This window comes from Meles meles, chromosome 13 (assembly GCF_922984935.1).
Source record: "Meles meles chromosome 13, mMelMel3.1 paternal haplotype, whole genome shotgun sequence".
In the NCBI taxonomy this organism is placed as follows: Eukaryota; Metazoa; Chordata; class Mammalia; order Carnivora; family Mustelidae; genus Meles; species Meles meles.
Window position 1 is genome coordinate 20,240,652 of NC_060078.1, and position 22,336 is coordinate 20,262,987.

At 35.3% G+C, this 22,336-nt stretch overlaps 1 protein-coding gene across 2 annotated transcripts in view; it reads left to right on the plus strand.

The window, feature by feature from the left end:
* The window catches only part of UBE2D1 (ubiquitin conjugating enzyme E2 D1), a 38,630-nt gene extending 19,567 nt beyond the window's left edge, over positions 1-19,063 (plus strand). For both annotated transcript variants that reach the window (XM_046027738.1, XM_046027739.1), the window contains exons 2-7: positions 9,042-9,105; positions 9,195-9,226; positions 12,134-12,211; positions 13,277-13,382; positions 16,296-16,389; positions 17,054-19,063. In XM_046027738.1, coding sequence (XP_045883694.1) covers positions 9,042-9,105; positions 9,195-9,226; positions 12,134-12,211; positions 13,277-13,382; positions 16,296-16,389; positions 17,054-17,099 — 420 coding nt within the window. In that variant the 3' untranslated portion in view covers positions 17,100-19,063. The remainder of the gene's footprint in view (positions 1-9,041; positions 9,106-9,194; positions 9,227-12,133; positions 12,212-13,276; positions 13,383-16,295; positions 16,390-17,053) is intronic.
* Positions 19,064-22,336: the final 3,273 nt, after the last annotated feature.

The window sequence follows — 22,336 nt, forward strand, 5'->3', positions numbered from 1 at the left end:
TGGGGAAGAAAACAAACATTCCTGACCAAGATGCAGAGAGGACCCCTAAAAATAAAAATAGATCAACACCCTGACATATTAGTGAAGCTTGCAAATCTTAGAGCCAGTGAAGCTACTTTAAGAGCAGCAAAGAGGGCGAGATCTCTTACAGGAGGAGGAATGTCATAATAACATCAGACCTATCCACAGAGACCTGGCAGCCAGAAAGGGATGGCAAGACATATTCAGGGTACTAAATGAGAAGAACATTCAGCCAAGAATACTTTATCCAGCAAGGCTGTCATTCAGAATGGATGGAGAGATAAGGAGCCTCCAGGACAGGCAGGAAGTGAAAGAATATGTGGTCACCAAGCCAGCCCTGCAGGAATTATTAAGGGGGAATACTGTAAACAAAGAAAGACCCCAAGAGTAAGATAGACCAGAAGTTAACAGAGAAAACCTATAGAAACAGGGACTTTATAGGCAATACAATGGCACTAAATTCATATCTTTAAATAGCCTCTCTCAATTTAAACAGGCTGAATGCTCCCATCAAAAGACAAAGAGTTTCACATTTGATAAGAAAGCAGGGCCCACTCATATGCTGTCTACAAGAAACTCAATTTGAACCTAAAGACACCTCCAGATTGAAGGTGAGGGGATGGAGAACCATTTATCATGCTAATGGGCCTGAAAAGAAAGCTGGGGTAGCAATCCTCATATCAGGCAAATTAGATTTTAACCCAAAGACTGGAATAAGAGACGTAGAGGGACACTATATCATACTTAAGGGGCCTATCTAATGAGAAAAATCCAAGATTATAAATATCTATGCCCCAGTGTGCAAGCAGGCAATTATATAAACCAATTAATAACCAAAAAAAAGGGAAATCTATGGAAAAGAATACATTAATAGGGGACTTCAACACCCCACTCACAGCAATGGACATATCATCTAAGCAAAAGATCAACAAGAAACAAGGGCTTTGAATGATGCACTGGACCAGATGGACTTCACAGATATATACAATATAACATTCCATCCTAAAACAAAAAAAATACTCATTCTTCTCGAGTGCACGTGCAACTTTCTCCAGAATAGATAGCATACAGGGTCACGAATCAGGTCTCAACTGATACCAAAGGATTTGGATCATTCTTTGCATATTTTCAGACCATTATGATTTGAAACTGGAACTCATCACAAGAAGAAATTTGGAAGGAACCCAAACACTTGGAGGTGAAAGAACATCCTGCTAAAGGATGAGTGGGTCAACCAGGGCATTAAAGAAGAACTAAACAATTCATACAAGCCTATGACAATGAAAACACATCGATTTAAACTTATGGGATACTGCAAAGGCAGTCCTAAGAGAGAAGTATATAGCAGTCCAAGCTGCTCTCAGAAAATTAGAAAAATCCCAAATGCACAAGCTAATCTTACACCTAAGGGACCTGGAGAAAGAACAGCAAATAAAGCCTGAACCAAGCAGCAGAAGAGAAATAATAGAGATTAAAGCAGAAATCAACGAAATAGAAACCAGAAGAACAGTACAATGGATCAATGACACTAGAAGCTGGTTCTTTGAAAGAATATGATCGATAAACCTATGCCAGACTTATCTAAAAGAAAAGAGAAGGGATTCAAATTAATAAAACCATGATGAAAGGGGAGAAATCAGGACTAAAGCCAAGGAAATAGAGACAATTATTAGAACTTGTTACCAGCAGCTATATGTCAACAAACTAGACAATCTGGAAGAAATGGATGCATTCCTGGTTACTCACAAACTACCAAGTCTGAAACAGGAAGAAATAGACAATCTGAACAGACCAATAACCAGCAAGGAAATTGAAAACAGTCGGCAAAACCTGTCAAAGATCAAGAGTCCAGGGCCAGGTGGTTTCCCAGGGGAATTCTGCCAAACATTCAAAGAAGAAATCATACCTATTCTACTGAAGGTGTTCTAATAAATAGAAATGGAAGGAAAACTTTCAAACTCATTCTATGAGGCCAACATTACCCTGATCCCCAAGCCAGACAAAGATACCATCAAAAAGGAGAATAACTGACCAATATCCCTGATGAACATGGACACCAAGATACTCAACAAGATCCTGGCCAATAGGACCCAATAGTACCTTAAAAGGATTGTTCACCACGACCAGGTGGGATTTATTCCCGGGATCCAAGGTGGTTCAACATTCACAAATCAATCACATGATAGAGCACATTAGCAAAAGAAGAGACAAGAACCCTCTGATTCTCTCAATTGATGCAGAAAAGCATTTGACAAAATATAGCATCTTTTCCTGATTAAAACTCTTTCAGAATACAGGAATAGAGGGAACATACCTCAAAACCATAAAAGGCATCTATGAACAGCCCGCAACAAATGTTCTCAGTGGGAAAAACGGAAAGCTTTTCCGTTCAGGTCAGGAATACAGCAGGGATGCCCACTCTTACCACTTTTGTTCAACGTAATACCAGAAATCCTAGCCTCAGCAATCAGACAACAAAAAGAAATAAAAGACATTCAAATCAGCAAAGAAGAAGTCAAGTTCTCTCTCCTCACCAAGATGACATGATTCTTTATGTGGAAACCCAAAAGACTTCACCCCCAAATTGCTAGAACTCATACAGCAAGTCAGCAACATGGCAAGATACAAAACCAATGCACAGAAATCAGTTGCTTTCCTAAACACCAACAATGTGACTGAAGAGAAAGAAATGAAGGAATCGATCCCTTTTAAATAGCACCCAAACCCAGAAAATACTGAGGAATAAACTTAACCAAAAAGGTAAAAGATCTACACTTTAGAAACCACAGAACACTTATGTAAGAAACTGAGGAAGACACAAAGAGGTGGAAAAGCATCCCATGCTTATGGATTGGAAGAATAAACATTGTTATAATGTTTATGCTGTACAGAGCAATCTACACATTCAGTGCAATCCCTATTAAAATTCCATCAACAGGGGCGCCTGAGTGGCTCAGTGGGTTGAGGCCTCTGCCTTTGGCTCGGGTCATAATTCCAGTGTCCTGGGATCGAGCCCCGTGTTGGGCTTTCTGTTCGGAGGGGAGCCTGCTTCCCCTTCTCTCTCTGCCTGCCTCTCTGCCTACTTGTGATCTCTGTCTGTAAAATAAATAAAATCTTAAAAAAAAAAATTCCATCAACATTTTCACAGAGCCAGAGCAAACAATCCTAAAATTTATATGGAACCAGAAAAGATCCCGAATCCCCAGAGGAGTATTGAAAAAGAAAACAAAAACTGAGGGCACCAGAATGCATGGCTTCAGGGTATATTACAAAGCTGTGATCATCAAGATAGCATTGTATTGGCACAAAAACAGACACAGAGATCCATGGGACAGAATAGGGAACCCAGAAATGGACCCTCAACTCTATGGTCAACTCATCTACAAAGCAGGAAAGAATATCCGGTGAAGAAAGAGAGTCTCCTCAATAAATGGTGCTGGAAAAATTGGACAGCCACATGCAGAAGAATGAAACCGAACCATTCTCTTATACCATACACAAAGATAAGCCCAGAATGCATGAAAGACCTAAATGTGAGACAGGAATCTATTAACATCCTAGAGGAAAACTCAAGCAATAACCTCTTTGACCTTGGCCACAGCGACTTCTGTCCTTTTTTTTTTAGGCCTTTTTAAAATTTATTTTTTAGAGAGAACATTTATGGAGAGAGGGCATCATGCAGAGCAGGTAGAGGGAGAAGCGGGCCCCAGGCTGAGGAAGGAGCCCAGTGCAAGACTCTATCCCAGGACTTGGGATCATGACTTGAGCTGAAGGCAGATGCTTAACCAACTAAGCCACTTACGTGTCCCTACAGTGATTTCTTTCAAGACACATCTCTAAAGGCAAGGGAAACAAAAGCAAAAATGAACATTTGAGACTTCATCAAGATAAAAAGCTTTTTCATAGCAAAGGCAATAGTCAACAAACTAAAGAGGAACTCACGGAATGGAAGAAGATATTTGCAAATGACATTACAGATAAAGGGCTGGTGTCTAAGTTCTGTAAAGAACTTCTCAAACTAAAGACCCAAAAAACAAATAATGCAGTCTAGAAATGGGCAAAAGACATGAACAGACACTTTTCCAGAGAAGACATCCAAATGGCCAATAGACACATGAAAAATGCTCCACATCACTTGCCATCAGGGAAATACAAATCAAAACCACAATGAGATACCACCTTTGACCAGTTAGAATGGCCAAAATTAACAAGACAGAGCAACAAATGTTGGCAAGGATGTGGAGAAAAAAAAAAAATCTTCTTAAACTGTTGGTGGGAATGCAAATTGGTGCAGCCACTTTCAAAAACAGTAGGGAGGTTCCTCAGATGTTAAAAATAGAACTGCCCTATGACCCAGAAGTTGCACTACTGGGTATTTACTGCAAAGATACAGATAGCGTGAAAAGAAGGGGCACCTGCACCCCAGTGTTCGTAGCCACAGTGTCCACAATAGCCAAACAGTGGAAGGAGCCATGATGTTCTTCAACGGATGGCATGGATAAATAAGGTGTAGTTCATATATACAGTGGAGTATTACTCAGCCATCACCAGAAAGGTTGAATACCCATCATTTGCACCAACATGGGTGGAACTGGAGAGTATTATTCTATGTGAAATATGTCAAGTAGAGACATATCATTTGGTTACACTCTTATGTGGAACAAAAGGAACAGTATGGAGGACCACAGAGAAAGGGAGGGAAAACTGAATGGGAAGAAATCAGAGAGGGAGACAAACTATGAGAAACTCTGGACTCTGGGAGACACACTGAGGGTTGCAGAAGGGAGGGGAGTTGTGGGATGGGGTAACCTGATGATGGGCATTAAGGAGGGCACGTGTGATAATGAGCACTGGGTTTTATATGCAACTGATGAATTGTTGAACACTACATCAAAAACCAATGATGTACTGTATGTTGGCTAAACGAACAAAATTATTTTTTTTAACGTGTTATGTTAGTCATCATAAAATACATCATTAGTTTTGGGGTTTTTTTCAAGATTTTGTTTATTTATTTATTTGACAGACAGAGATCACAAGTAGACAGAGAGGCAGGCAGAGAGAGGAAGAAGCAGGCTCCCTGCTGAGCAGAGAGCCCAATGCGGGGCTCAATCCCAAGACCCTGGGATCATGACCTGAGCCGAAGGCAGAGGCTTTAACCCACTGAGCCACCCAGGTGCCCACATCATTAGTTTTTGATGCAGTGTTCCAAGATCATTTAAATGGATATAATTTAAATAAAATAAGATAAAATTAAATTAAAAGGTTTAAATAAAAAAATACGTATACTGGCTGCTGAATAGGCTAAGAAGAAAAGAGTGGGGGATTTGATTTGTTTGGTTGTACTTTTGTTGTTATATATTTTCACACTCAGCACATCTCAGAATTCCTCATTTTTCTTTTTTCAGATTTAAAGTCTGTATTTTTGTGGGTGAGGGAGGGTATATTTTGAGCCTTTTGTTTTCTGTTGGTCATTCTATCTGTACTGATGTACCATAGTTTCAGTCATGTATTTCCAAATATAACAGGGTTTGAAAAAGGGATAGAACAGTAGGCATTTAGACCTCTAAAGAGTCTAGGATGTTTAAGTCTCTTCACCTAAGCATTAGTGTCATTATTAGTAAGGAATGACCAGTCTCACTTTGAAGAATGTTTGAGGTACTGTCAGCTGCCACTTTCCTATAATAAGTGAGCTTTAAATAGACAACTTAAGAACCTGACCTTTGCAGTTCAGTTGTGAGGTTTTTGTCTCTCATTCTGAGCTCTAACTGCTCCTAACAGAGGAGGAAGAATCAGGGCACAAAATCATAAGAACAAGAAAACCTTGACTTTTCTATATTATTTTAAGAGATTTGAAAACAGTCTAACATTTGAAATTTGAACATGATTTAAGGCCATTACAAATTATAATTTGGGGTTTTTTGTTAGTATACAAAATAAATGTGTATTTATGCATAGGTATGACTTATTCACATATATAGTAGCTCTGTAATATATATACATGCAAATAAATTCCAGTTTTTTAACTACAGAAATTGATTTTCAAAATAACTAGTTTTCTAGTTAAAATAAGGGCAAAGTAGTCCCATTTACCCATTTATACTAATGTTTAGAAAACTCAACATGATTAATATTTTCAGAAGGAATCTCCTAAAAGCCCAGTTTAGAAAACTATTAAATAAAGCACAGTCACTTCAAATGGGTGTGTGACTTGGGAACTCCTCCCCCAGTCATTTAAACTGGTTAAATAATTGCATTCTGCTACTAGAGAATTGGATGGTTGTTATCCATCCCATATTAACATTTACTTGAATGCTTACTATATGTCAGAGATTGCTGTACATTTCACATGTCTCATTTCTCTTGTTACAGAAACTATGGATAAAAGTAGTAATGCCAAAAAAAAAAAAAAAAAAAAAAGTAGTAATGCCACTTTACATTAAATGAAGGTTTGGAGAGTTAAAACAAACAAACAAACATGTTTTGCCCCAGATCATGTGGCAGTAGAGTAATGGTACCATTATCACATTAACCATTATCACATTAACCATTATCACATTAATCATTATCACTAAGTCAAGGACTGAAATATTCCTCTTTATTTTTTAATTATACCTGGACCAAAGAAGCTGCTCTGTTAATTATTACCAGGAAGAAGAGTACAGCACTAGCTGTAAAGATAACAGCAAGGAAAACAAATGAAAGGACCAAGATATATACTGGAGAAGACTTGGAAGAAGGAGACCAGAGTTTGTACTTGGCTCTGTTTTTAGCTGTCTTAAGAAAGCTTTCCCTACCACATCCTATTCCTTACCTGTCTGTTAGAACACTGAGCTCATTGTTGTAATTACCATATTGCAATGATTCTAAGGTGCACATATTTTTCATTTTAACATTTCTAAAATCTGGATGCATCTTATAATTGATGTTGTCTTAAAATTAGTTGGTACATAATTATTGGTACAAAATATAAGGATGTGGGGGCGCCTGGGTGGCTCAGTGGGTTAAAGCTTCTGCCTTCGGCTCAGGTCATGATCTCAGGGTTCTGGGATCGAGCCCCGCATCAGGCTCTCCGCTCAGCAGGGAGCCTGCTTCCTCCTCTCTCTCTGCCTGCTTGTGATCTCTCTCTCTCTGTCAAATAAATAAATAAAAAATCTTAAAAAAAAATATGGATGTGATTTATGGTCGATGGCATCTTAGATTTGATGATATACAATATTTACATGTGTTCCCATGAAAAGGTTTATATCATCCCAACAGTTTTAAATACCAGGTATATACAGTGATTTTCCAGTTTCTAGTCTAGTTCTCATTTAAGCTCCAGACCTGTATGTTGAACTACATTTTCCTTCAAAACCACAGGCATCACCAATTCAATATGTCTACTTTCTGAACAAACTTGTCTTTTAGTATTCCCCCATGTCAGTAAATGGAATCTACCTTTGTACATTTGTGAAGCTGAAAAGCTACCGGTTTGACTGCCGGGGTGTGAATCCCACTTTCACCTCATACTAGTTATGTGAGGACACTGAGACATGTGTCTGTCTTCATCTGTAAAATGGGGAGCATAGTAACACCTAGCTCTGAGAGTTGTTGGGACATTAAAAAACAAGGAGTAAATGTTAGCTGCCACTGATCTTCATGATATGTATCTGTGACCTCTCTCCTTAACTCTGGACATGTAACTCATCCTCAGATCCTGTGAGAGGTAGGTCCTTTAAAATATTTCTGTCCACTTTTATCTCATCGCTGCTTCTCCACTTCAAGCCCTCATTTTTCTCACCTATAGTAACTAATAGCTTCTACTCGTTCTCATCTCTAATCTATTCAATACAAAGATCAGTCAGCAATCTTTTAAATCAGATCATACAACTTCTTAAAAACCCACAATTCTTAGTATGGTATGTATTGTTCTCAACTGACTGCCTAGCCTCTGCCTACTTTTTCAGCCTTATCTTTTTTTTTTTTTTTTTTAAAGATTTTTAAATTTATTTATCAGAGAGAGAGCGAGAGTGAGCACAGGCAGACAGAGTGGCAGGCAGAGACAGAGAGAGAAGCAGGCTCCCCGCCAAGCACAGAGCCCGATGTGGGACTCGATCCCAGTATGCTGGGATCATGACCTGAGCCGAAGGCAGCCGCTTAACCAACTGAGCCACCCAGGCGTCCCACTTTTTCAGCCTCATTTTATGCTGCTCTACCGTTTCTCCCAAAATGAACTCCCACTCATCCTTTACTTTTCTTCTTAGCTGCCACTGCCTCAAAGATATGTTCTGATCTTCCAAACTAGAGTAGTTACTTCAGTCCTAATGTATGATCTTTTATATTGAATTTATACCTTTCTTTTATATTGAATTTATACCTTTCATATTTGGGGTGAAGTTAAGGAAGTTGAGTGATTTCCCAAGGCTTGTAATGCTGATTATGGTAGAACTAGAATCTAGAATGCCAGCCGAGGACCAGCCAACTCTAAACTGTCATTTCAATGGTCCTTCCTTTGCTTCCTTGAGGACAGAAGAAAGCATATGAATCAATGTGCTAGGCTTCCAAATATGGCCTGACTTCTCTCCTTTCTTTCCATTTAACCTTCACGTAGGTTGTTCTCTCAATATCCATTTCTTTGGAAGTCATCCCTCCCAAATTAGATTGTAAACCTTTGAAGATGTTCATCTATTCGTATGGTATTAATATAACATTCTTCTAGTAGTTCTTTTATATATATACCTAGCAGTTATATAAATTACCTTGTGTACAGTAGATAATGATTAAATATTTTTGTCTTAGAGATGTTAGAGAAAAACAGTATTTTAATCCATTTAATTTATTCAGGGTTTGGTGATATTTCATGAAGGAATTTAGTACTTGCCATACTCTTCTACCAATCAGTAACAGTACATTTTCTGTTTTTATATTTTCAATAGAACTGCCTCTAATTTTAAAGTAAGTAGTTGGTGTTTTCATAGATTATTATGCTTGTTTCACTAGAAAAATAATTAACCTTAAGTATTTTTGCTTTGCTTCAGGAATTAAGTGATCTACAACGAGACCCACCTGCTCATTGTTCCGCTGGACCCGTGGGGGATGACTGTAAGCTTTGCTGTCTTGCTAGGATTTTGCTACCATTAATATAGATTTGAACGTTTTTAATGACTCCAAAACTCCTTTATTTGTTTCAGTGTTCCACTGGCAAGCAACTATTATGGGACCTGTAAGTATGATTCATATATATGAAATTAATTCCCTCAGCCATACCTCATTCTTACCATTTCACCTTTGATGAGACGTTTGTGGCTAAGGTTCAGTTTTCATGTACTCTGAACACTCAGGAAGCAAAATACAATGAAAGGATTTTTGATGATTTTCTGGAGCACTGGTGGCAAATCACTTGTTTGGATCACTTTGATGATTCCCTTTGACAACTCCTTGGTCATTACACATAGTCATGGATCACCCACAATTTGCACCCAGGTTATATGTTATACATTTGCTTTATATGTTTTTAAGCACAAAAGTCAGTTGTTCAGAACCCAGCATAATTATCCTCACATCAACAATTTTAGTAAAAGAAAAAAACAATAATTTTAGTCGGTTAGAAATGAATCTAATTAACTCAGCAATGGAATACCTGCAAGCAACAAGCACCAGTTTGCAATAACTCTTCACTGTTCCTGTGTGTGAGAGGGAACTGGTGAGATAATTGCGACAGATCTGTCTTTGCCAACTTCTGAATTTGTTGTTTTTAGTTTCGTTGTATTGTACTGAACTCAAAATTACCTATTTTATGACCGGCTTTACTTAACACTTACAACCCTTGTTAGGATTATTTCTTTCTATACCTAGAGGCAGTTATGAGTTGAAACAGACTTTTCTTTCTGTGCACAAAAATCTGATTGCATAGGAATGGGCATTGACTACTTTCTGGGTGAGAATATACATACTAGTAACCTGTTTACATGAACATCATTCTCTCCCTCTCCTGAAAGAATTTTATCTAGTAAGGCATAGAGGTTTTAATCATATATTACTTGTGTTTCACTTTTAAAAACAAATACTGAATTTTCAGAGCAGGAGTCCTGGGCAAATGTCTCAAATTACTAAACTGTTAAGTTAGTTTTTTTTAAGGGTAAAATGCAATATATTTAAAGAACAACTTGAAGAATCTAGTTATTTGTTTTTCATTGCTTACTAAGAACCTTCAAAATACTATTTATTTATTAAAGATTTTATTTATTTATTTGACAGACGGAGATCACAGGTAGGCAGAGAGGCAGGCAGAGAGAGAGGAAGGGAGGCAGGCTCCCTGCTGAGCAGAGAGCCCAATGCAGGGCTTGATCCCAGGACCCTGGGATCATGAACTGAGCCAAAGGCAGAGGCTTTAACCCACTGAGCCACCCAGGCGCCCCATAATATTATTATTTAAAGTCCCACCCTTAACCATTTGAATTAGAGCCCTTCACAGATATTCCTTAGATGAATCACATGTAACAAATGGTTACAATTCTGTTACTCATACCCCCTTTATTTTAGTAATGCAAACATGCCACTCTCTTATATCATTTGAATTTATTTACATTTTCTACATTCTTTTTCAGTTTTGAAGAACTAGAATTAAACTATATATAGTTAGAATAATTATACAGTATAGTCCTCTAATGTGTATGCAGAAACTTGAGGAAGTAATGATAGTTTTGCTGTTATTACCAAAGTGGTAATATAACATGATAACATGAAAAATTTAATTAAATATTAAGGAGGGGCACCTGGGTGGCTCAGTTGGTTAAGCATTTGACTTTGGCTTAGGTCATGATCTCAGGGTCCTGGGATTTAGCCCTATGTTATGCTTGTCTCTCTGCTCCTCCCCCGCTCATGCCCTCTTTCTCAAATAAATAAATTATACATATGAAGTAGATATATGAATATACATGTGTGTGTGTATACATATATATGTGTGTGTGTGTGTGTATATATATATATAAAGGAATATATATAAAGGAATTAAAATAGATTTTACCTTTATTCTTTATCATTTTTTTTCTTGCTTGTAACATTAAATGTATTTTCTAACTGCCATAAAGAAACATGGCCAGGGGCGCCTGGGTGGCTCAGTGGGTTAAAGCCTCTGCCTTCAGCTCTGGTCATGATCCCAGGGTCCTGGGATCGAGCCCCACATCGGGCTCTCTGCTCCGCAGGGAGCCTGCTTCCTCCTCTCTTTCTGCCTGCCTCTCTGCCTAGTTGTGATTTCTCTCTGTCAAATTAATAAAATATTAAAAAAAAAAAAAAAGAAACAGGGCCAAATTTAAATTCTTCCTATAAAGTTGGTTCCTAATTTGATTCAATGACTATTGAATTTATCTAGTTTTATTTTGAGCTTTTTTGTGTTTTCCACATTATATTGTAAATTGTTACTAAGTGAAGATTGGAGGTCTGAATTGTGTGTCATGTAGCCTTTCCTTTTTATAACTTGGTCTTTTTATTTCATTTCTATTCTTGCCCCTTAAAGGATGACCATTGGTGCCCCTCCATAGCTCAGTCAGTTAAGTGTGCCGACTATTGATTTCAGCTCAGGTCTGATCTTAGGATCATGGGATCAATTCCCATGTCAGTTTCCCTGCTCAGTAAGGAGTCTGTTTAGGATTGTCTTTCCCCCTCTGCCTCTCTCCCTGCTTGCACTCTCTCTAAAATAAATAAATAAATCTTAAAAAAAAATATGACCATCAGATCTTAAGTTTTATAAAAAAGAAAGTAAATAAATACTAGCCCAAACCCTCTTTCCCACACTGATTACTGCTGCAGAAAATTCTTCTTTTCTCAAAGCAATCTTGTGTGTATACTAATCTATAAAACTCTATTCATAAAAAGATCTGTTTAGGTAAGTCACACCACTGTGTGTGTCCTATTTTTGTGTTTAACTTTGATGTCATCATGATTATTGGAGATTCTTCCTTCATACCTGCAAAGGGAAACCTGTTTTCAAGGTAAATGATTTGAGCTTAGGACAGAATGATGACTTTTTTTTTTTCCCAAATCAATTTGGGAGGAAATCATCTTAGGTTAATAAATACAGTAATCACTAAATAAATATAGTAATCACTAATGCAAATATTTGTAATTTCAGCCTGATAGCGCCTATCAAGGTGGAGTCTTCTTTCTCACTGTACATTTTCCGACAGATTATCCTTTTAAGCCACCAAAGGTATTTTTATTTTTATGATTGATTTGACTCCTTGTCAGGGATTTTACTCTCTACCCCAAGATATGTACTTGATGTCAAAGACTGTGGGTAGCTTAGCATGTTCAAACTATTCTGTAAAATCACTGAATTTAAAATATGCTTACTCAAATATTGGACTATATCTGTAAAACAAAAGGCAGTATCTGTTATATGATAAATTATCTTCCTTACCTTTTTTCCCCCTCCTCATTAGATATATGTAGTTTGGGAAATTTTTTATGGTCAAGAATCATACTTTTGTACTCAGGGGATTATCTTTGAAAGTTGACCCTATTTCTCAGTTCTTAAGTTGTTATTCAACAAAAATTTACTGAGTACCTCCAGTATTCTGTTAACATTGGAGAATACAAAAATAAATGTGACACAGTCCCTTTATTAAGTGTGGTAAGAAAAATAAAAACATTTCCTTATTACATTAAATTTAGACTGGATCTGAAGAGGAAATAAATGATGGTGACATCAAGGAGGGAGAAGTTTGTTAACAAATACTTCCACTCAGAATAATTATTTTAGATTTTTAAAAACACCTGATTAACATTATATGTATGAAACAATGTAACAACAAAACTTGTGGAAGATTAGAATTCTTAGCAAATCCCTTAGGATAGGTAACAGGCTGAGGCCCCTCAACTTTCTTCTGGAACTGGGTCGGCACTCTATTTTTAGATTCATTGTCATTTGTAGGTATCAATGATAATCAAATTAAGAAATGGATTACTTTGAGGGATGATGAAAGCCATGGTTAATTACTCCAGGTACTACTCAGGCAGTCATACCAGCTATTATAGATTTATTTATTATATTCCAAACTTCTCAGTTCCAGGGGGCCAAAGGGAATCTGACTATTTGCTTTCACACTCCCAGTAGCTAAAACTATGTGTGCACAAAGTAGATGCTTAATTTGTTGTTGAATACATTTCTCTTCTAAGGTCATGTAAAGTTGAGGACATTTTACCCTAGAGCGGACTGGTTCTGTTTTGTTCATAGTTTGTGGGTTGTCACATTTTTGTTTTGTTTTATTTATAGATTGCTTTCACAACAAAAATTTACCATCCAAACATAAACAGTAATGGAAGTATTTGTCTTGATATCCTGAGGTCGCAATGGTCACCAGCTCTGACTGTATCAAAAGGTAATTTTATTTACCAGATTTATAACCATTGATAACAGTGAGACAAGAAAAATATAGCAGAACTATCTAGGGACTAAAGTTTGTTTTTTTTTTTTTTTTTTTTTTTTTAGGGACTAAAGTTTAAAAAAAAGACAATTTACTATTTTCTCCTGCTTTGATTTTGCTTTGCTTTCATAGCTCTTCTATTACTCTTCTGCTTTTGTCAGTTAGCGTGATGTGGTTAATGGTCAAATCTTAATAATAAAATGAGACAGATTTAAATATGTTAGAACTAGAAATTTGGTTGAGCCTACTGACATTTTACCCCTTTAGTTTGGGCTTTAAAGAGAGAGACAGAGTGAAAATAAGATTTTAGGACCAGTCGTCCCATTTGTTAAATAGTATTGTTAATGTAATGAGTAAAGCTTTACATCTTTTACTTCATCTAAGAAGACACATTTCACACTTTAGAATTATGCAGTGTATTTATTAGGATTTTAGTCTAAACTTTTAATAACCAATAGCATTATTTATGACTGATAACATAATCCATATGGATTCTCAGCTTTAAGAGATACATACTTTTTTCTTGCTAAATTATCAGGTGTGTATGTAGACCTTCTAGAACCTAGCCAATAGTTTCTGCTGTGCTAGCCCTCTTAATTCATGTCTTGTCTCTCTAGCAAAAGAGAACCCAACCTTTGGAAAATACTGTTTTGAGTTAGAAACTTCTGCCCCTCAAGTAATTTGGTAGTTTTCCCTTTTTATAAAATTTAAGAAAATTATTTCTCTTGAATGTTTCAGGGGAGGAATAAATCTGTGCTCATTTAAAAAAATCTTTTTAATAATTGCTACCTGCATGTTTAACTTATTTTTAAAAGTGATTAAGTTTATAGGAAGCAGGGTCCACAGCGATACTATTTCAAATATTAGGTAAGTAGTAGCCCTTCACGTCAGCTAGTTATTATGAATGGCAGTTTTTCTGACCTAAAATGTTTGTATAAAATGTTCATGTTGATTCTAGTGTCTTTTAAAAAATCACATAGTATAACTGTTATGTACTAGATGCAAGAAAGTTTTTGTATCACAAGATTATGCAAATTAATATACTCTTTCCTGGAATGGAAATGGAAATGTAATTCATTTGGTGTAAGTGGTTAAGTACTTACAAAAGAAATGTACAAAAGAAATGGCAGACTGCCAGATATTGAGCACTAATTTTCTAACATCGGTAGCTTTTTATAAATATTAATTAGTATTCTTGGCTTCTGGAAACTGCCCTTGAAGAAGAATTTCAAGTAGCCTCACTGTCCTCATATGTAAAATGAGGATTATAAGAGTATTACCATGTAAGGTCACTATGCATCTGGCACATAGAAGACATTCGACTAGAATGTTAACTATTATTACCTTTTTCTTTATCTTAAAACATTTGATTTGTGTACATTGTAGTGAAATCAGGGCACATTGCTCTTGGCAGCAGGAGTGGGAAATGAAGAACTTCCCTCTTGCCTTATTTTATAAGGTAGCTTATACTTTGCTTATTTGTACATTTTCTACTCTTTTATATTTTAAATGTCTTATTTTGCTTTCTATTGAGAGTTTAGTCTGGAAACTCTGGAGATGTGAGCCTAGATAATCTACCCTACTAGTTTAATAGAAAAGGCTTAAAATTTCAGTAGGCAGATGGAAGATAAGGAAGATGAATAAAATACTAATTTTTTTTCATTAGCCTTTAGCAACTCCCTTTCTGTGTTATTTAAGAAATTAACTCTGCTTTATAAATTTCCTTGTGGATTTGTAAGAGTAGGAAAAGATAAAGGAACATAGTAGAACATCTTGAAATATTCTTCCAAAGATTCCTCGTACACCCTCAGAAGTCATGGCATGCAATCATAACAGACAAATCAGCAACCAGAGTCCTTGTTCTTACTTTTTCAGATACTTAAATTGTTTTTAAAAATGTAGCTATTTGAATTAGTATTTTGATTTAGGAAGAAACAACTACTTTTATAATTTTCACTTATATTTTAAAATATACAAGTTATGTATTGATCACATTATTTTTAAATGAGTGTGATACAAATAATGTACATGGAAATAAAAGATTCATTGAAAAAAACCTGACAAATATTTCCTCTTTGTAGGCAAACTGTAGCACTAAGCCAAAGCAAAAAAAGTGCATAAACATGAGTCCAAAATGGTTTGGACGTTAACTGCAATTTGTTTGCTGTACTTTGAATTGATTAGAACATAGATTTTCTGCATTAAAATAAAATTTAAAAATGGATGGTTTCCTTATTAAAGTACAAAAGTATCTTTAAAAAATACTTAGGGATGCCTGGGTGGCTCAGTTGGTTAAGCATCTGCCTTCAGTTCAGATCATGATCCCAGGCAGGGTCCTAAGTTTGAGTCCCTCATTGGGCTCCTTGCTCAGCAGGGAGCCTGCCTCTCCCTCTGCCTGCTGCTCCCCTGCTTGTGTGTTCTTTTCCTCATATCAATAAATAAAGTCCTAAAAAAAAAAATACCTAAAGTTAGGATGCTGTTCTAAAAATGTTTTGATTAGGTACCATATCTGGTATATGTATGTGTTACCTAAAAGTATTTTTATAGAGAAGTCTTCAGATTAAATGTTTTGTTACTTTATAAATGCAGATTTTTTAAATAAGTGGAAATTCAAATAAAATTTAAAACTTCAAAAGTTATAGTGATTTTGTATTATATACATTGTATGCTAATTTTATAATTTCTAATGTAAAAATTAGAAATGTTTGCTCCTTAGCAAAGTTAGTCTAAAAAGTAATTTAACATGCTCATTTGATTTTGTTTTCTTTATAAGTTCATTGTCTATATTCAGTAAAAGCGTTTTCGTATATGTAATTGTTATAAAGCAGAAAGATCATTATCTGATGTGATGTTCTTTTTTCAATCTAGTTTTATTGTCCATATGTTCTCTACTTTGTGATCCTAATCCAGATGACCCCTTAGTACCAGATATTGCACAAATCTATAAATCAGACAAAGAAAAGTAAGTGTTTACTTATATTAGTTTCTGCCTGGGTATATTTCTGTGTAGTCTGCCAAAACATAAATTTAAGTACATTTAATTGTGTTAATTGTACTAAGCTTGCCTATTTTTATTAGTCTTTTTACAAAAGATATTATTCCTTCCCACACAGTGTTTAGTCCTTTACTATTTAATAGTACATGTTCTGCATTTGTGTAATATGTCTGGGTAGTAAATTTAAAATTAAAGAATTTGATAATTGGAAAGCCTTGAATATTATATTCCTTATCTTCTCCCAGGAAGAGAAGTTATCCCTAACCCCCTCCAAACTGACCCAATTTTCAAGCTGTTTCATCTTGCTGGAACCATTAATTCATTTGCATTTTATACATGATGCCCATTCAGGGTTGGCTTTTATAGACTTCTGTTAGAAATTGATTTCTTTTTTTGTTGTTTATAATTTAGGCAAGTTTCCATATTGGTTGTAGAGAAATCCATCATTTAAAAAATCACTTGTTTTCTATTTTATTTAATATATGAGCCTAAGTCACATTGACTCAGTAATTGGCGTATGAATAATTTTGCAATTAAGTGTAAAAAGGTAGAGTGTACAGTTTTATATAAATAGTTCTTCTAAAAGATTCATTTTGTCTGTTTTTATTATATCCCTTTTGTATGCCTACAGATACAACAGACATGCAAGAGAATGGACTCAGAAATATGCAATGTAAAGTCAAAAAAATTTCATATATACCAGAGTACTGTAAAATCTAGGTTTTTTTCAACATTAGCAGTAAATTGAGCACTGTTTACTGTTTCATTGTATCATGAAATCCTTTGATTTTTACCCATTTTACATGTATTTCTGAAGCAAGACAAAACAAACTTCCAAAAATACCCTTCAGACTGTGATGAGAGCATTTGTCATTTTGTATGCATTGAGAAAGACATTTATTATGGTTTTTAAGATACTTGGACATCTGCATCTTCAGCTTACAAGATCTGCAATGCATCTGAAAAGCAACCAAATTATTTTTTGCTGAAACTAAATGTTTTTACATGAGAAATGCTGTATGTGTTGTCTAAGATGTCATCAGTTTTATAAATCTGTATTCAGATTCATTCTTTGTTAGCTCACTTTATAATTTGTATTTTTTTACTGTATAGACTAAATATATTCTATTTACATTATGTTAACTCATTACCTTTTTCCTGTGAACAGTATTGAAAAAACCCAACAGCTGGTAATTAAATGAATTAACTGTCTGTCTCCCTTGTCTTAGGGTAATCGGTAGATTGATTGCAGATTTCTTAAACCTGAAATGATCTTTACACTGTAATTCTCAATATACTGATTATGGAGAAACACTTGTTTTGATTTTGTTATACTTGACTTAACTTTATTGCAATGTGAATTAATTGCACTGCTAAGTAGGAAGATGTGTAACTTTTATTTGTTGCTATTCACATTTGAGTTTTTTCTCTGTATAGGCAATGTTATATTGACACCTTTTACAGATATTAATGTAGCTTTTTCCATATAAATAAAATGCTTTTTCTACTATTTGTCTTGATTACTTAAAGAAATAAATTATCTATAAGTAAGGATCAAAACTATAAAATTTTGCATGCAAATTAATTCCAAATTGTGCAAATGAGGTCTATTGTATTTGATATTCATTGCCATTAATAATATAAATTTTATTGCTTTAGGTTTGTATTTGTTTACCATATTATTAGTCTAGAGGATGGAGCACATTGGACCCTTGTTATAGAAGAGAATTTAGAATAAGTTGGGGTTTGTCTTGGATCACATTTTAAGTGAATCATTTACTAAGGTACTGTGATGAATATAAGGCAGTGTCACCCACACTGAAGAAAGTATTGACCTGAAAAATAGTTTAATTATTAAAATGCCCCTCTAGATAGAATGGACATTGTAATTTCTTAACATTTTAAAATCTAGAATTTTTGAAATAGTAGTTTAGTGCCATCACAGTTTGAAAGAGGACATCCATTTTTTACTATAGATGTTATAAAGAAAATCCTAAAATGATGCTTTCCTCTGTTTTTAAAAATTTCCAGTTAAAAGTGGCTTAAATAAACAGGTTATCTTTGCAGCTTTTAAAGAAAGCTAGAAAGTTCTAATGTTCTAACTTGGAAAAAAATATACATTTCTAATTATTTAGCATGCTTACCAAACTTTGAGTGAGTGTCGTTTTTAAGAAGAATTGTAGCTCTTTGGATTATTGCAGTAGCTGTGTAAGTGTGCAAGAATCTGTGATGGATGTAGTCGTTAGTAAAGCATTTAAATCACTTAAGTATTTTACCATGGATCATTATTATTAAAGCACAAAATAACCCATTGTTAGAACATGTGTTTTTATAAATGAGTGTAAAAATAATTAAATGAATTGTGAAATGGATGTTTAAAAAAATATAGGTTTAAAAAGTAACTATATTAAGTAATGTCTTGAAACAAACATATCATGAAAAACACTGCTTTACTAGGTATATGATTATAAGCTACATTCACCCAGAATTTGAACACTGAAGTTCATTAGATTTAAATATTTAGTATATTTTGATAATAAAGGATTTTGTTTCTTGAATAACTTTCACTTTTTTTAAAACTTTGATTTGTGTGACATTTATTTTTGGAAGTGTCTTTTTTTCCCTTTATTAAAAGTTTTGAAACTCGCCTAATTCTTGTTTGCCTTTGCTTACACCTGAATTGTATGACCAGACTCCAGAGGAGTGAGCACAAGTTCTCATATTAAATAAAAACCTTAAGAATTCTGTGGTGGCATAATGATGAGCCAAGTCACCATTTTAGCGCTGTCATTTTTGCTTAATTCTGAGAAGGATATATCACTTACCTTTTACAACTGCAAGTCCGAAGTCAGGGGGCCTTGCTCCATAAAGTAACAATTGATTTAGGGACCCTTGGAATGAGAAAAACAGGTGGTCTTTTGGAGTTTTGGATAGTACCTCTTGAAGTCTTGGGTATTTCAAGACAGTTAAAAACGATATTCAAGTTGAATTCTGGGCACTTGTAAATGTCACATATAGTAAGTCAGAAATACAAGTTGTAAGGGCAGCGTCACCCTCATCTCCCATATTTGCGTATGATTCCCGAAGTATAGACTTTCTACTTGCCTATGTAAACCATATATAATTATTCATTTTTTATTTAAGTTGTCCTTCTCATCCCCTTATCCTTAAACTGTTTAGGGAAAATTTAAAACTTACTTTGTAGATCAACTACTTATCAGTTGCAAAGGATCATAAGGTATCACATGAGAAATACAGAGCACAAGGGCAACCTAAGACTTGATATTCAAAAGCGTAACTTTTCAAAAAAAAATTGATAAAAATAGCACATGTAGTTTTTCATTTCTTTTATTTATTCCATGATCAGTTTTTACACGATTCAGCCATTGATGTTTTGCAGGATCTTGCTTTCACAGTTCTGCATTTTGGGGGAATTAATTTTCCTCTCAGATTAAGAGATTCTTGGTAATGAAACTATTTATATCATATTTATTTGTTAATAGTCAATTTGAACTGGACTCAAAGTCCAGTTCAGTCAATGTTTTGAGTTCTGCTGTAGAATCATCAGTCCTGTTACGAGGACCAGCCATGGAAAATGTGATAAATGCTTTAGCCAAGGCCATATAAATAGAGCTTCAGTGTATTCAAATTGTTGGATTTGGTCTGTGAAAATACAACAGTACTGCTTATCTGTTTAGTTTAAATCTTCTAAGTTATTGTCATCAATAAAATAATAACAAACCTGAACTTCAGAAGTTCAGTTTTATTACTCATCATGTAAACTAGGATTTTCAACTTCATTCCCCTTTAAACAGGGGCTTAAATGCAATTCATTAGCCCTGAAGTATAATTCACATCATTTGTGGAAGTTCTCATTTTTTAAATATGCTTCTCTTACTGTTCTACAGATAAGAAAAGATTCATCTAATTTCACTTGTAAAAATTGCTATGTGTGGATAATTAGTCATTCCTACTTCTTTTTTTTTTTTTTCTGTACTGAATTATGTCGGCAAACTCTTCTTAAACAATTGGCATGCTTTCACCAGGAGTTTTTTCAGTAATAGTGCCAATTAAAAATTTGTGGACAGCTGGTATTTTTTGGTTGTAGAAATAATCTGTAATGTAAAAGTATGTTCATGACAATAGCATTACATCTCTTATTTGTATTATATTACATTGTCCTGTTTTGTATATAAGAAGGTGGTTTTAAATTGTTCATAAATTGAACGAATAGAAGGAGGGAATATTCACCTAACATATTTGCATTTGGAAGGATTTTTGTATAATAAGATGTAGTTCTTTAAAAGCTTACTTTAGCACTCTTTTGCTTTCTATGTAGAAGACGGGATGCGTCTTTCTTACCTCAGGAGGACATAAGTTGCTTTTTTTTTTTAAGATTTTATTTATTTATTTGATAGAGAGAGATCACAAGTAGGCAGAGAGGCAGGCAGAGAGAGAGAGAGAGGAAGGGAAGAAGGCTCCCCGCTGAGCAGAAAGCCCGATGTGGGGCTCGATCCCAGGACCCTGGGATCATGACCTGAGCTGAAGGCAGAGGCTCAACCCACTGAGCCACCCAGGTGCCCCCATAAGTTGCTTTTATTATGCTGACAAATATGTAAGATCTGAGCTATGCTTTCCCCATATAATTTGTTTCTGTGAAGATCTCTTTACTTCCAAAGATCACTATGAAATAGGGTATTGTAAACTCTTAATAATTTACATATTGTGGGGTCCAGTTGTGACACCACTTGTGTTGGCACTTCTAACCTACTATTTTTTTTAAATTTTTTATTTTTTGTTGTGTTATGTTAGTCGCCATTGAGGACGTCATTAGTTTTTGATGTAGTGTTCCAAGATTCATTGTTTACGTAAAACACCCAGTGCTCTATGCAATCCATGGCCTCCTTAATACCCATCACTGGACTCACCTATCCCCTCCTCCCCCTCCCCTCTAAAACCCTCAGCTTATTTCTCGAGTCCACAGTCTCTCGTGGTTCACCTTCCCCTCTGATTCCCCCTCTTCACTTTTCCCTTCCTTCTTCTAATGTCCTCCATGCTATTCCTTATGTTCCATAAGTAAGTGAAACCATATGATAATTGACTTTCTCTGCTTGACTTTTTCACTCTGCATGATCTCCTTGAGTTTCGTCCATGTTGATGCAAAAGTTGGGTATTCATCCTTTCTGATGACTGAGTAATAGTCTATTGTATACATGGACCACATCTTTATCCATTTGTCTGTTGAAGGGCATCTCTGCTTTTTCCACATTGCTGCGGACATTGCTGCTACCAACTTTGGGATGCATATGGCCCTTCTTTTCACTACCTCTGTATCTTCGGGTTAAATACCCAGTAGTGCAATTGCCAGGTCATAAGGTAGCTCTGTTTTTAAGTTTTGAGGAACCTCAACACTCTTTTCCAAAGTGGCTGCACCAACTTGCATCCTATCAACACTGTAAGAGCATTCTCCTTTCTCCATACCCTCTCCAACATTTGTTGTTTCTTGCCTTGTTTTTTGCTATCGTAACTGGTATAAGGTGCTATCTCATTGTGATTTTTATTTGAATTTCCCTCATGGCTAATGATAAACATTTTTTCATGTGTCTGTTAGTCCTTTGTATGTCTTCATTGGAGAAGTGTCTGTTCATGTCTTCTGCTCATGTTTTGACTTAATTACTTGTTTTTTGGGTGTTGAGTTTGAGAAGTTCTTTATAGATCTTGGATATCAGCCCTTTGTCTGTAGTGTCATTTGTGGGTATCTTCTTCCATTCTGTGGGTTGTCTCTTTGTTTTGTTGACTGTTTCTTTTGCTGTGCAGAAGCTTTTGATCTTGATGAAGTCCCAAAAGTTCATTTTCGCTTTTCTTTCCATTGCCTTTGGAGACGTGTCTTGAAAGAAGTTGCTGTGGCTAAGGT